General features: G+C 47.3%; 5 protein-coding genes across 5 annotated transcripts; 3 read left to right on the forward strand and 2 right to left on the reverse strand.

The window, feature by feature from the left end:
- Window positions 1-295: 295 nt before the first annotated feature.
- TRUGW13939_04482 (uncharacterized protein) lies at window positions 296-2292 on the reverse strand (the record flags this gene model as incomplete). The annotated part of the gene is made up of 4 exons (XM_035487655.1): window positions 296-1450; window positions 1503-1704; window positions 1760-2148; window positions 2224-2292. 4 exons carry the CDS (start codon window positions 2290-2292, stop codon window positions 296-298), a joined length of 1815 nt encoding a protein of 604 aa, XP_035343548.1.
- Window positions 2293-3403: 1111 nt separating this feature from the next.
- Window positions 3404-5085, forward strand: TRUGW13939_04483 (uncharacterized protein; the record flags this gene model as incomplete). The annotated part of the gene is made up of 6 exons (XM_035487656.1): window positions 3404-3642; window positions 3721-3970; window positions 4033-4078; window positions 4126-4397; window positions 4461-4608; window positions 4676-5085. The coding sequence occupies 6 exons, from the start codon at window positions 3404-3406 to the stop codon at window positions 5083-5085; spliced, it is 1365 nt and encodes a 454-aa protein (XP_035343549.1).
- Window positions 5086-7257: 2172 nt separating this feature from the next.
- TRUGW13939_04484 (uncharacterized protein) lies at window positions 7258-9184 on the forward strand (the record flags this gene model as incomplete). The annotated part of the gene is made up of 4 exons (XM_035487657.1): window positions 7258-7367; window positions 7422-8237; window positions 8282-8869; window positions 8992-9184. 4 exons carry the CDS (start codon window positions 7258-7260, stop codon window positions 9182-9184), a joined length of 1707 nt encoding a protein of 568 aa, XP_035343550.1.
- Window positions 9185-9231: 47 nt separating this feature from the next.
- On the reverse strand, window positions 9232-10780 carry TRUGW13939_04485 (uncharacterized protein; the record flags this gene model as incomplete). Its single annotated transcript, XM_035487658.1, has 4 exons — window positions 9232-9564; window positions 9630-9887; window positions 9940-10545; window positions 10598-10780. The coding sequence occupies 4 exons, from the start codon at window positions 10778-10780 to the stop codon at window positions 9232-9234; spliced, it is 1380 nt and encodes a 459-aa protein (XP_035343551.1).
- Window positions 10781-11125: 345 nt separating this feature from the next.
- TRUGW13939_04486 (uncharacterized protein) lies at window positions 11126-12195 on the forward strand (the record flags this gene model as incomplete). The annotated part of the gene is made up of 2 exons (XM_035487659.1): window positions 11126-11374; window positions 11437-12195. The coding sequence occupies 2 exons, from the start codon at window positions 11126-11128 to the stop codon at window positions 12193-12195; spliced, it is 1008 nt and encodes a 335-aa protein (XP_035343552.1).
- Between the last annotated feature and the right edge of the window lie 343 nt (window positions 12196-12538).

The following is a 12538-nucleotide window of genomic DNA, read 5'->3' on the forward strand; positions in this document are numbered from 1 at the left end:
GGGCATGTTGGGCATGTATGGAGTCAGAGTGTGGATAAATACTGGTATGGTTATTGGCTGGTAGTTAGGAAGGCGTTTTGCACTATATCATTCAGTTATAATCTCCTTGTTTGTACATACTGATTTGTGTTCGTTTTCGTGTTCGTATCGATTATATTAATCAAATGACGTCATTTAAACCTACTGCATTCTTTTTTTAAAGAAATTGACCAATGACATGAGAAATACATTATGTATGCGACGATCTATATAGTACAAACAAAGATTACACTATGTACAGCAATGGGTATTGCAATTAGTTGATTTGACACAACGGCCCATACTGCTGGCCGTCGGTCTCCTGCGTCCAGCCCTCGCTGCCGACACAGCGCCAGCACCAAAAGACCTCCTCCGGATCATACTTTTGCTTGACCGACAAGAGCCAGTCGTAGTTGGAGCTGGGCCCGTAAAAGTCCGCCTTCCAGTTGGGATCCTCGCCAACATGCTCGTTGATATACGCTCCCATACCCGGAGTCAGCGCCTTCATGGCATCCGTCTTGCGGTACACGACGTTATCCTTGAACGCCTTGATCTCCGGCGAGGTCAGGTCAAAAGGCCACTCAGCGATGATCTCGTTTAGCACATAGGTCTTGCGCCACGCCGGGTTCACCGAGACGTGCGGCTGCGACTCGAGCACGGCGCCGCCGCCCACCAGGTTCATCAGGAACATGGTCTTGTCCGTGGTGAGCGTGCCGTTGTCAGTCTCGGAAAACACAGTGTGCAGCATATCGTTCAGCTTGGGCGCGTTGTTCTCGAGCGATTCCTTGCCAAACATGCGCGAGCTCAGCATGATGTTCGTGTTGCCTGTCGTCGACTGCCCGCCGATGGCGTTGTAGTACTCGGCAAACGTGGGCAAGGTCTCAAACGTGGACGTGACGAGGAACTCGGTTCCATTGTACGGCAGTAGGTCATTTACAATCTCCTTTTCGACGAGCGCCTTGGCTTGGGCGATGATGGCGTCCTGGTTGTTCTCATCCTGGATCATCATGCCGAAGCCATGGGCATACAGCGAGGTTGGGTACGAGGCCGAAGCCATGGACGCATCGCCCATCAGAGCATAGCCCGAGAATCCGGTGTCGGAGAGAACGGCAAACTTGGACATGATGTTTGCCGTCGCGTTGATCGTGTTGGCGATGGTCGCCTTTATCGGGATCACCGCCATGCTGTGCATTAGCATCGGTTTTGTCGGGTATGCCTTGATGATGGCCGAGATGACCACGCCAAAGGTGCCGCCACCGCCGCCGCGCAGAGCCTTGAAGAGATCTGGGTTTTCGCATGCGTTGGCTGTGGCAACTTCGCCAGACGCGAGCACCACGGTCATCTCGAGGACTTGGTCGGTTCCCAGGCCGAAGTAGCGGCTAGAGGGCGAGTGCCCGCCTCCTTGGATGTAACCGCCAATGGCGCCGACAGTCTATATATCCGTTAGTATATGAATATGGCTGGCTTTCAAGGAGAAAAAACACCTTTTCGTCACCGCCAACAACGACGTGGCCATGCTCCGCGGCAAAGTTGTACACGTCCTCCCACACATATCCGCCGCCAACGGTGATGGCGCTTCCAGTCCAGTTCGGTTGGCACCCGTCAGCAGAGGCGAAGTTTTGGTGGAATTCGAGGCCGGTCTGGATGTATTTGATCCAGATACTCAGACTGCCGTATCCCTGCGATCTGCAGAGTCAATGTTAGCATTGATTGCCGTCTTTAAAAGGGAAGAGGAATTCACCTTCCAACCATATCATGCCCAGTATTCTTAATCACCAGCCGCACATTATTATCCTTTGCAAACCTGACCCCCGCAGACACATCCGTCGCACTGGTCGCATTGATCGAGTACGCCGGTGCCGCGCCGAGCTCGCACAGCGGATACGAAGGCAACGTGGTGTTGATAGGCGCACAGCTGGGCGTGGCCGGATACGAATACCCGATGGGATCCAGCGCAATGACCGACTGGTCCCCCCATTCTTTGGCAACTTCCTGGCACGCCTGCGCATTATAATTTTGTCCTGGGTAGCACGCTTCAGCGCGCGGTTTGTTGTGGATGAGTCGGCCGTCGATGGAGCTGTTGAGCGAGTTCCATGACGAGAGGGATGGCCAGCAGTCGTCTGTTGGTGTCTGTAAAGTATAATTAGTTTTGTTCCTTTTTTTCTCTCTCTTTCTTTCAATATAGATCAGACTCATCAAACATACACATTTGCACTTGGCAAAAGCTGTTTGCGTTCCGGCAAGGAGCAGAACAGCTGAAGTTGACCAAAGCATTATTGCTGGATGTGTTTTTAATATTTAATTTCAATGATGCTATTGTAATTGCTATTTCACGGGAAGGAAGGGCATTCTTATATATTAATAACTTTTTGGTCCTTTTACAATTTCGTCTCCATAATTTTGTTTCCAGAACGCAGCGCGAGACCAGCGCGCAAGCAAAAGTGTTTGCGCGCGCAACTAAGCTTGGGGATCGGTCCGGTTCAGGGGATCTACGCAGTCTAGTGAATAGGGTTTGCCTCTAAAGAGCTTTAGGATTAGAACTTTGGAAACACCGCCGAAAAGCTTAACAAAAAACCTAAATTAGCAGTGTAGCACAGCCTACTTGAAAAGGTGCAGGGCGGCGCGTTGGGGCTTGGAACACCAAATATCCGTTTTGGGAAAGGTGTTGCCTAATGCGGATATTTTTTGTTCTCGTTGCGAGTACCTAATTTAGTGACATCGGACTTTTTGTGGGTTTTTGAATTTGATTTTATTAGTCGATAATAAGAATAGAACATAATGCTTAATTTTACAAACAACAATAATAATGTAGTTAGGTTTACGCTGCCTTGACTCCATACTGAGTAGACAGAAAGGAGTATAACGCGGATACGTAACGGGTGGTAACGACGCTGACTTGTTAAACATGGTAATTAGTGTGTTTGTTGTGTTTGGAATGGAATATAAACACAGTGACTTAGGTAAATAAATATGCGCGTTGTATTGGCACGAATTTTGCTTTGACAAATTTCGACGTCGCCGTTCAATGTTGTACGTCAACAGATGTTGTTGACCATAATTTCCTTCAATATAGCTTACTAATACTTTCAAATGTTTACTTTTCACATATCATTGATACTCTTGACGCCTTTTATTGATAAGCTGGAAATTCTTACTGCGACAAAAACCATCTGCTTAGCGCAGCCCTAGTAGATCGCGTCATAGAAGACCGACGAATGCGCGACAGTAATCAAGAATATTGCATAATAGCTCGACAAAATGACAAATCTGACAACTCATATATAAAGAGCATTCTAATTCCCTTTTTCCAAATAATTAGCACATTTGGAACGGATCCCTATAACGTCCTAGAAACAAAAACCGCCACACGTAAATTCAACCCATAATGTCGTCTTCAGCAGACATTCTCCGTGTTGCTATTATCGGCGGCGGCCCGGCTGGACTCGGCGCTGCAATTGCCTTATCAGCACTCCCAAACATCAAAATAGACCTGTACGAAAAGGCTCGCGAGCTACGAGAAGTCGGCGCAGGAATCAACATTGGATACAATTGCTGGAAGGTTCTTGAACTTCTCGGAGCTGCCGAGGAGGTGCGTGGCCATTTACAGCAGAATGTGATTCATCGGTAGGGGATTTTTTAAATTACATATTACATATGTACTAGCGCCGTCACTTTATTTCCTCTGCTTATACCTACTCGCAGAAATGGAATATCCAGCGAAATTAGGCGTGTCAGGCCTGCTCCCTCTTTGCCTCTCAAGTACCGGACGATACGGGCGAGGAGAACAAGATTACAGTCTGCTTTGATATCAAAGGTTCCCCAGGGAATTATACAGCTTAATAAAAAATTGGTTTCAATTGAAGATGCTGCAGCGCAAGGCGTTCGTCTTACTTTTGAGGATGGGACTGAGACTGTAGCTGACCTACTCATAGGCGGAGACGGAATTCGATCTGTAGGTTTGTCCGCTTTTGCACATGTAAATAGTGAAAATTATCTATTGCTAATTTTTAAAAGGTGGTGAGATTGTCGATCTTCCCAGACCACGTTACAAGCTTCACGGGTATGGAAGTGGATGTTTTTTTAACTGTACCTCGCTAACAGCAATAGGTACAACCATTTGGCGGACTCTAGTTCCAGCAAAGTCTCTATCTGATATCCCCGACTTGGTCCCAGAGACATCCTGGTGGCACGGCCCTGCCGGTCATTGCTATTTCTCCCTGGTTGATGATCCATCGGAATTTTCAGACTCGAGCGCGCCAAAATCCGAGCAAATGCTTGAGGTTTCGTGTCGGTATATTATAGACCCGGCTCTAGATACGGAAAGGAGATTTAGCTGGGGGATCCCTGCGACAAATGAGCGAGTCACCGCTCACTTTACGGTAATTCATGCATCATGCTTTTTTATGTAGTTTAAACCGGATGGCTAACATTCTGTCTGACAGCAATACGACCCCCGACCACGCAATGCTCTGTCTCGCGTTCCAGAAGGAAATTGGAAAGAATTTTCTGCCTTTTCAGGCCCGAGGCTCGAGAAGCTTACTGGATTGGGCAAAGTAGTGCTTCTAGGCGATGCCAGTCACCCGCTATCTGGTAAATCTTCACGCTTCCGCAATGCAGGTATTAAAATAGATGACTTTACTGACAAATACTCTCACAGGGGCATTTGGCTCCGGTGCCGCTTTTGCTTTGGAAGATGGCTGGATTCTCGCTCGAGCAATAGAGTATACTACTACGAGACCTCAACCAACCATCCCCGGCGACGCACAGATTACAAAGATGCAGAATATCGCCGATGCGCTGGAAATCTTCAACGAAGTTCGTTCACCGTATTACCACAGGATGCACAACCACCTCGACAATGAAAAGGCCAAAGTCCTCCAAACACAGACCAAAGCCAAAGCCCAAAGCAGCGATCCGATGTACGTTTTTGAGAGTGCGCTTGAAACGCGACTCGGGTCGTTTTCAATCGGTGATGAGATGAATTGGATCTATAGGAATGATATTGAGCTTGTTTGGCAAAATTATGTCCAACGAGTACTGGAGCGCCCAGCCGTCTCTACTTTATGATATCTGGAAGATCATTCAATGTGCATAGAGACATCATGTATGTCATACAATTACACGCATATATATTGGGTGTCTCTTATATACCTATATGACTCAAACTGTAAACATTAGAGTTTGGAAGATGTTTAATAGGCTGAGGAATTTAAGTTATGCATTAAGTGCACATGGGTCAATTGGCATAGATCATAATTAATATTAGAGTAAAGGAAGAGTAAAGGAAGTAGTATAGAACTATTAGGTGATGCCTGATGCATTGTGACTGGTATAATCGCATGCATCTTTGAGGCTACATTGGTAACTTTGAGTACTGCTCTGTCTAGTTCTGTTGCAGACTTGATGTACCAGTAGCTGCAAGATCCTACCACAACCATCTCTGTTCACATACCACCTGTTTAAACTGCTCCCCAGGATCTTTAATCATCGAAGAGAGGCTTGGTAATGCCTTGTCCGGTAGAGCGTACTCCCAAATGAAAAGACACCCGTTGATATTTGAAGTGTCCTGAATCACCTTCCCCAGATTGACCGTTGCTCTCTGAAGATTATATCGGTCGCCACGACCCGCTGTTTCTATTTGTCTGGGCACAATATAGTGGGAGTTGGTCCACGAACAGAGAATTTGCTTGGCAAGACACTGCAATTGATACAAGTCTGCCCTCTTTTTAAAGATTTGTTTAATGAACTCTGTCACGGTGCCCTTCTGACTGAGATAAAAATCGTAATCCCAACCCAGAGCCTGGACGATGATTGATCCAAAAAGCGCATCATAATTTTCTTTCAGTGTATAATGAAAGATTACCTTTGCTCCAGTTTGGCTTTCCTTGTACACAGACTCTGCCAGGGTCGCGAGTAGCCGGGTATATTTTGCCGACGGATACTGGCACGTAACACGAGTATGCGGCTTTTCTCGCCGTCCAGCCAAGCACGATAATTGTCTTTCTTTGCGAGCGCTTCCATGTTTTTTTTGTCTATTTTGGCCAAATCTAGCCCGTCATACATGAACTTTCCAGCAGGATCGTTACACGGAATACGAGTCTGGGGAAGCCACCATCTCGCTTGTGCGAGGAAGTTCTCCCAGGAATGTTTTCATCTAGCTAGTGTCCATTAGAGATTCATTTCCTCTACCGCTACCATCGTAGGAGAGAGATACTCACCATAATTTATTGTCGCCATTTTGTTCTTAACCTGCTTGTTGTTCGTAACTTGATACTAAATTTTCAGAGAAGCCTGCCCTCGTCTAGATGAACCCCAATCCAACCTGGTTTGTGCATCAATGGTGGTGCCTGTGATATATCATATTTCTAGCTGTAAACTTAACCTGGTTCTCGCTTGTTGAATGAGTTCGTCTCTGTACAAGTCATTGTCCACGAGATTATCCTTTCAGAGAGTCAGTCATGTGCTGGAATCATGGCGGCTGAGAATTCTCCAAACTACAAAGCACTGTTTCACTACGTAGAACAGAACAATTGCCTGGAACCGTCAGTACAAGGCCCTCTTCGCCTATTTTCCATCATGGTTTGTTTACCTGCTGCAAGATTTAAGCAAGAGATTCCCTGACAGCAGTTGAGGGCCCTATCCACAATATCATCGCCGAGCTATGCAAGATAGCAGACATCTAGAAAAGATTCCGACTTGGAATGGAGCGACATTCTAAACCACACGAACGCCCTCGATGAGTCTGAAAATGAGGACGCAGTCAAGGAAGCGACCAAATTGACTCCAGAGACTGGATCAATCAATTAATAGAAAATTTTATAAAGTAAAAATAATCAGTTAGATCTTGTAATTTGAAGTACAGCATCTAAACTCTTAAGGGTTTAGTAGAATAAGCCTTACACTGACCGTGGGTTAGTGGCCTTGAGCTGACCGACCATACGTTTTTATGTAGGCATTATTATGTCAACTAATATTGCTTTTGCCATCAGATTGGGAATCCGTCTTTATTTTTCGATAACATGAAGCTATTTGGGTCTCGTTGGTGGGGTGGTCAGCTGACCTCCTGCCGTGGGAAGCGAAGAATGAAGCAACTCGAAGCTCTCCTTGTTCCTCTCACTTCACGCGTGTAGTGTCCACAGAAGCGACATGAGTTACACACGAAAACGCGCAGCCTTGGCCTGTGATTTTTGCCGCAGCAGGTGACTGTGGTCCTCATCAGAACTGGTGGCTAAGCCAAGAATGCTAATTAATTCCGTCAGAAAGCGGCGTTGCGACGCACAGAAGCCGTCGTGTTCGCATTGCATCGAACTGGATGTTGAGTGTCACTACGATGACACGCCATCACAAAGGTAAGCAGACTTTCCACGGTCGAGAAATAAAGTCATGCAACTGACAGCGCCTAGAATTGATGCGTCGGGAGGCAGCCGCGAGATTCTCGATAGGTTGCGCAACATTGAGACTCTCGTCCAGAAACAGTCGGAGTGCATAACTGCTCTCTCCAGCGCTCAGATACACAGTCTGAGCGATGAACCAACGCCACAGAGTCAGCATTTACCGCCGGCTGTAGACACGCAGCCTCAAATTTGGTCATCCTCTCGTCCGGGTGTCTCGCCTGACTTGTCAAACCTACCGCCTCTCACCATTCCCGTGAAGCACAAGACATCATCAACTTACCTATTGACCTTACCATCCGTCAGAGCGTTAATTGGCGACTATCCCACGGATCTATTTTTCAGATTTGAACTGCGGAGCTGTCATTCACCTCTATTTTCTCTTGAAACGTGTCTTTTACCTACAACTTCCGTTAATATCCAACGTGAAATTGCGGACCACTTAGTGTCAGCTTTTTTCTCCGTTGTCCACCCTAATCACCCTATTCTAGATCCCAAGGACTTCGAGAATTGCTACGAAAGATTTTTGGAGATGGGGCCTGATCATAGCCCCGAGTCTACGCTATGCATGGTCGTTTTAGCGCTGGGAGCCGTTGCGACAGCCACGCCAGACCTCGAAGCATTTAAAACATCGCCTCCAGGCATGGAGTATATACAGTACTCTATGTCTACTCTTATATCCTTTTCTGCATGGTCCCTTCCTTCGAGCATGGTAGTGACTCACGCCCTAGTCCTAGCCAGTGTCTATTTTGCTTACATCGTCCGACCCCTTCAAAGCTGGCGTCTAATCCATTCCGCATCAACAGTACTGCAGATAAACCGAGTAGGGTATGTGCTTTAGCCGATAGTTTATGCAAGTCTAACAAATATAGGATCGATTTACCCCAAACGTTACCAAGCGATATCAACGATGCAGAGCATCTTGCACGTCTCTTTTGGTCCTGCTTCCTCGTTGAGTGTGATCGGCTCGCTGAGCTTGAGCTCCCACGGAGTGGACTGGAAGAACTAACAGACAACATCTATCTTCCAAGCTGCACTAATCTCGGAGTTACAGAGTCAACCCATTATCTCGCGGAAATATCAATTCGACGCTTGCTCAACCGCATTCACAATTCCTTATATCCAGGCAAGAAACACCCGCTTTCACAACCAGCAATTACGTCGTTGATATCGGATGACTTTTCAATGGAGGAGGTGGCTTCACTTGATGCTGTCTGTAACGAATTGCGCTCACAGCTGGAAACATGGTATTCCTCTATACCGGAGGATTTCCGGCCGAACCTTGAAGACACCGCTACAGAAAGCCCTGCAAGTCGACAGACGATATTAAAAATTCGTTACTTTGCAGCCCGACATATTATTTACCGGCCATTTTTACTTTGTATTGTTACACACGGCTCTAACCGCGCACCACAATCGATGGTTGAGAAGGCCGGTCTTTGCATTGAGAGTTGTCGATGGTACCTACACCATACTACGCAAGTTGTGACTATGCCTAGTCAATACACGTGGACATTCGCCTTGTCGTATGAATTCTTTTATTCTCACTAGTAGTGTTATTATGCTAACCGGCTTCCCTAAGCTCCCTTGGTGCGATTATAATTCTTACTTTGGCTTCTTTGAATCGAGATCTACAAGATCTTGTACCCGATATCGAAGAGCTCCAGACTATGGCAATTGACAACTTTCGACCGTGGGCATTTTCTAGTCTTGAAGTGGTTGTGTCAATTTTAGAGGATATTCGGAAGAAGTGCAGGCTTCTTGTGCAAGTATGATTCAGGTACTATATAATCTGAAAGCAAAGCCGGATTTTGCATTTTGTTTACAACTCACCACCGGTAGGCTGGGCGATAATTTGTTGTCCGATATCACTGCTCCAAAAGCTACCTGAAGGGTAGGTGTATTTCTCCAGTGCCTCATCGGTATACCCAGTGGAGTACCCAGGGGCCAGAGGCGTGACATAATGGGCATTTTCAATCCTGGAAGGATGGCGCAGATTCTCGCGGTGGCTATCGGCATTTTCGAGCATTGACTTACGCCCAGTGATGGCAACGTAGTCAATTATGCTGAGGTGAGAAGTCAACTCGGTTAACCCCATGGCCCCATTATGCGGCACACAGGGTATATCGAATTTGAGTGCCATGAGCATGACAGCCTAAAAAGTCAGCTGGAAAGCCTAAAATGTACTCCCAAGGCTAAAGAAGGCAGAGAAAGACTTACTAGACATTCATTCACGCTACCGAGCCTGACAGCATCAATCTGGCAAACATCCGTTGCCTCGGCTTGCAAGAGCTGTTTGAAAGTGACACGATTCTGTGCTGCCTCTCCAGTGGCAACGCCAACACCATATGGTTTAAGGGCCTTCCGAATCGCTGCGTGGCCAAGGATATCATCAGGGTTAGTAGGTTCTTCAATAAAAACCGGCTTGAACTCTACTAATTGCTTCATGTAGTCGATAGCTTCTGGGACACTCCACACCTGAAAGTCGTCAGTTCTTTGTTGATAGTATAACGCACGTCCGCTAATTTACCTGATTTGCATCAATCATAATCTGATATCCTTTGTCGTATCCCAACACTTGCCTGACAGCAGAAAGCCTCTCTCGGTCTGCTTCCACGCTAGTACCAACCTTGAATTTGAAGACGGTAAACCCAGCCGCGATGGTTTCTTGTAGCACTTCTCGCATGCGGTCACCGGAGAAGGCCAGCCACCCCGCGGAAGTTGTGTAGGCAGGGACCGCATGGTTCTCGAATACTTCCTTCAGTCGATCGTCCTTATTCCTCTGTGTTTTCTTGAGCATTTCTATACTCTCTTCAGGGGTGATGACATCCGTGATATATCGGAAATCGATACACTGTACAATCTGCTGCGGGGTCATATCGCAAACGATCTGCCACACAGGCTTACGCAGAATCTTCCCCCATAGATCCCAAACTGCGTTCAATACTCCGGCGACCGCCAGATGTGTGACACTCTTCTCTGGGCCAATCCACCGGTACTGCGAATCCGAGACCATATAACGCCATGTCTTGCCCATGTTCCGAGTGAGTTCGTGCATCGTTTTTCCAACGACACGGCGTGCGAAAATGTCGAGGGCCAAGCATATCAGTTCGCTTCCCCGTCCATTGCTGAAAGCCTAGGTATTTGTTAGAAGTCACGGCTTAAGAAACTGGGGGTGCGGCACTTACAATCCCCTCTCCGACCAAATCGTTATGGTTTGTCTTCAGTTGAATGTAAGGATGCGAACCATTAGTGCCCACATGCATTGCATCAGACCCGACACCGTCAAGACTCGTGGGGAAACGCAAATCTATGATTTCGAAAGAGGCGATGGTGACATCGTGCTCGGTGGTTACAGAGAGAGAACCCATTTTGTGTATTGGAAACCAAGGTGTTGCAACAAGATTATCGCAAGGAAAAATATACAGCGCACCATGATCTTACCTTATATTTGTCCCCTGTTCCTCATTATCACCTCCAAGGAGCTCCATGTCCCACGCGAAGAAGAGGCCCGCACCGCAGTCGGCTTTCCCCCCGGACTTTGGTTATGGAGCTGCCGCCTCCCCCCGGCCAACCACGTCGGAGTCCCCGCATCTAGATGCATCGAGTAACAGGTGGAAATAAACACTATGAAACTTGGAGTCATTTGTTTTTAGAAACATGGCAACATCTTCTTTCTGTAGCTCGTCCCACGATAGTCTCTCGACCTGCTAGCAATGGATATCAAATTTGTTCTCGTTACTGGGGCCACTGGTTTCATCGGCGCTCATATCGTGGATGCCCTGCTAGCTCGTGGAATTCGCGTGCGGGGTGCTACTCGATCTCTAGCCAAGGGAGATGCTATGTTACAGACGCGAAAACATCATGCAGACTTACTTGAGTTTGTCCAGATTGAAGACTTTGAAAATCCCGGTGGCCTTGTTGAGGCCGTGAAAGACGTTGATGGGATTGTTCATACAGCCAGTGTAAGTAATTCGACCCAAGATTATGATATTATGCAACATACTGACAGCTTAATTCTACCTAGCCCTTTACATACGACACACAAGACAACGAGAAAGAACTCATTCGCCCTGCAATCAACGGAGTGAGGGCTGTGCTTGAAGCCGCCTCTACGAACCCAAAAATACGACGTATTGTATTGACGTCCTCGTTTGCCTCGGTGCTTGATGCCAACCGCAAAGCGCCGCCGTACTTTACCTACACAGGGGCTGACTGGAACCCGTTAACATATGAAGAGGCGGCAGATAAAGCCACCACTGCTGTCGTGGCATACAGAGGGTCGAAGAAGTTCGCCGAACTAGAAGCCTGGGACTATGTTCGCGAGAAAAAGCCAGCATTTGATCTCGTAGCACTTTGTCCTCCCATGACGTTTGGACCGGTGGTACACCCTGTTTCCAGTGTTGAGAAGCTCAATGAGTCGAATGCGATGCTGTGGCAGGTTGCAAGTGGCTCAGCTTTGCCTGTTGCTCGGGTACCTTTCTGGATCGATGTGCGTGATCTGGCTGCTGCCCATATTGGAGCGCTGCTCACGAAGGAGGCTGGCGGGAGAAGGTATACACCAACAGCACCAGAGCGATTCTCGTACGCGAAGGCGGCGGGAATAATTGCTCAAGAGTTTACGGATTTGAAAGACCACGTCTCTCAAGATGAACAGAATATTGATGACAGCTACGGCTTGGACGGAGAGGCGGCAAGCAAGGATCTCGGCTACACATACCATTCATTCAAGGATACCGTCCGTGATTTGGTGGCGCAGGCTCTTCAAATGAATAGATCGGAGTAGACCTAGTCTTATTCTTTGATTGAAAATATATATCTAGAGCGCCACCACCTATACAATAAAATCCAGCAGGGTCTCCTACTATAGATCAATCGTCATAGCGTATACTACGGATTATGTACAAACTAAATCAGCCAATCACAACAGTGCGCCAAACATTGGCACATTTCTATTGGATGGCAACCACTGCCGCCTACCCCCGAGCCAACCAGAAGCCCCTAAGCCCCATAACGTGCCCCACCGCTCATTTCCCCGGGCTCTGCTTCTCCCCATGGGGTTTCCGGCTTCGTTGCCGTTAGCTTCAAATCACTGTTGCACTATTTAATGCCCTCTCATCTGCTGTCAT

This window comes from Talaromyces rugulosus, chromosome II (assembly GCF_013368755.1).
Source record: "Talaromyces rugulosus chromosome II, complete sequence".
NCBI lineage: Eukaryota > Fungi > Ascomycota > Eurotiomycetes > Eurotiales > Trichocomaceae > Talaromyces > Talaromyces rugulosus.